Source organism: Bison bison, unplaced genomic scaffold (genome assembly GCF_000754665.1).
Source record: "Bison bison bison isolate TAMUID 2011002044 unplaced genomic scaffold, Bison_UMD1.0 scf7180017864103, whole genome shotgun sequence".
NCBI lineage: Eukaryota > Metazoa > Chordata > Mammalia > Artiodactyla > Bovidae > Bison > Bison bison.
In genome coordinates, this window is record NW_011494675.1 from 565,240 (window position 1) to 566,029 (window position 790).

Sequence of the window (790 nt, forward strand, 5' to 3'; positions counted from 1 at the left end):
ACCTGGGGGCCCTGTGGCGGGCGCAAGGCGGCGCCGGCGGCCCCAAGAGGACGGCATCTCCTTTGAGTACCACCGCTACCCAGAGCTTCGTGAAGCGCTCGTGTCCGTGTGGCTGCAGTGCGCCGCGGTCAGCAGGATCTACACGGTGGGGCGCAGCTTCGAGGGCCGCGAGCTGCTGGTGCTCGAGCTGTCCGACAACCCCGGCGTCCACGAGCCGGGTAAGGGAGCCGCGCGGGGTGGCCCGGCGGTGGGAAAGGAGGGCGAGAGGCACCCGGGGTGGAAAGTGTACGTGGGGAGAGGGCTGGGGCTGGGATTTGCCAAGCCCTGTCGGCTGGCTGTCCTCCCCAGCCTTGCACACCCCTCCCCCTGGGTAAGCCCAGGCCGGAGGGGCTGCCTCTGATGGAGGTGGGAGCGCAGCAAGCAAAGCTGCGCCCCCGCAAACCCGCTGTCACCCCCCACTTCGCTGTGCCTAAGACCGTAGGGAATAACTGTGAGGCCTCAGGAAGGAGGTCGTCCTTCCTTGCAAGCTGGAGTAGAACGGTAAGGTGGAGAAGGCAGGGTCTGAGGAAATGAGGAAAAGTCATTTATCATTTGTTTCCTAATTTCCAGAGGGCCAGTTTATTGGCCTTGGAGGCTCTAGGTGTCCATCTCTACCTGTATGTGCGTGTTAGGTAACGCGCACTGCTGGGATGTTAAGGATCTTGGTAACGCTGGCGGGTAGAGGGTGATAAAGCCGCCTCTGGCAGGCATTCCGATTTCAAAACTGCACAGTCTTTCTAAGGAAAAAGGA

At 61.8% G+C, this 790-nt stretch overlaps 1 protein-coding gene across 1 annotated transcript in view; it reads left to right on the forward strand.

Moving 5' to 3' along the window:
- Nucleotides 1-790, forward strand: part of CPE (carboxypeptidase E) — a 160,908-nt gene that overhangs the window by 5,378 nt on the left and 154,740 nt on the right. The window contains exon 4 of the mRNA XM_010838668.1: nt 2-218. Coding sequence (XP_010836970.1) covers nt 2-218 — 217 coding nt within the window. The remainder of the gene's footprint in view (nt 1; nt 219-790) is intronic.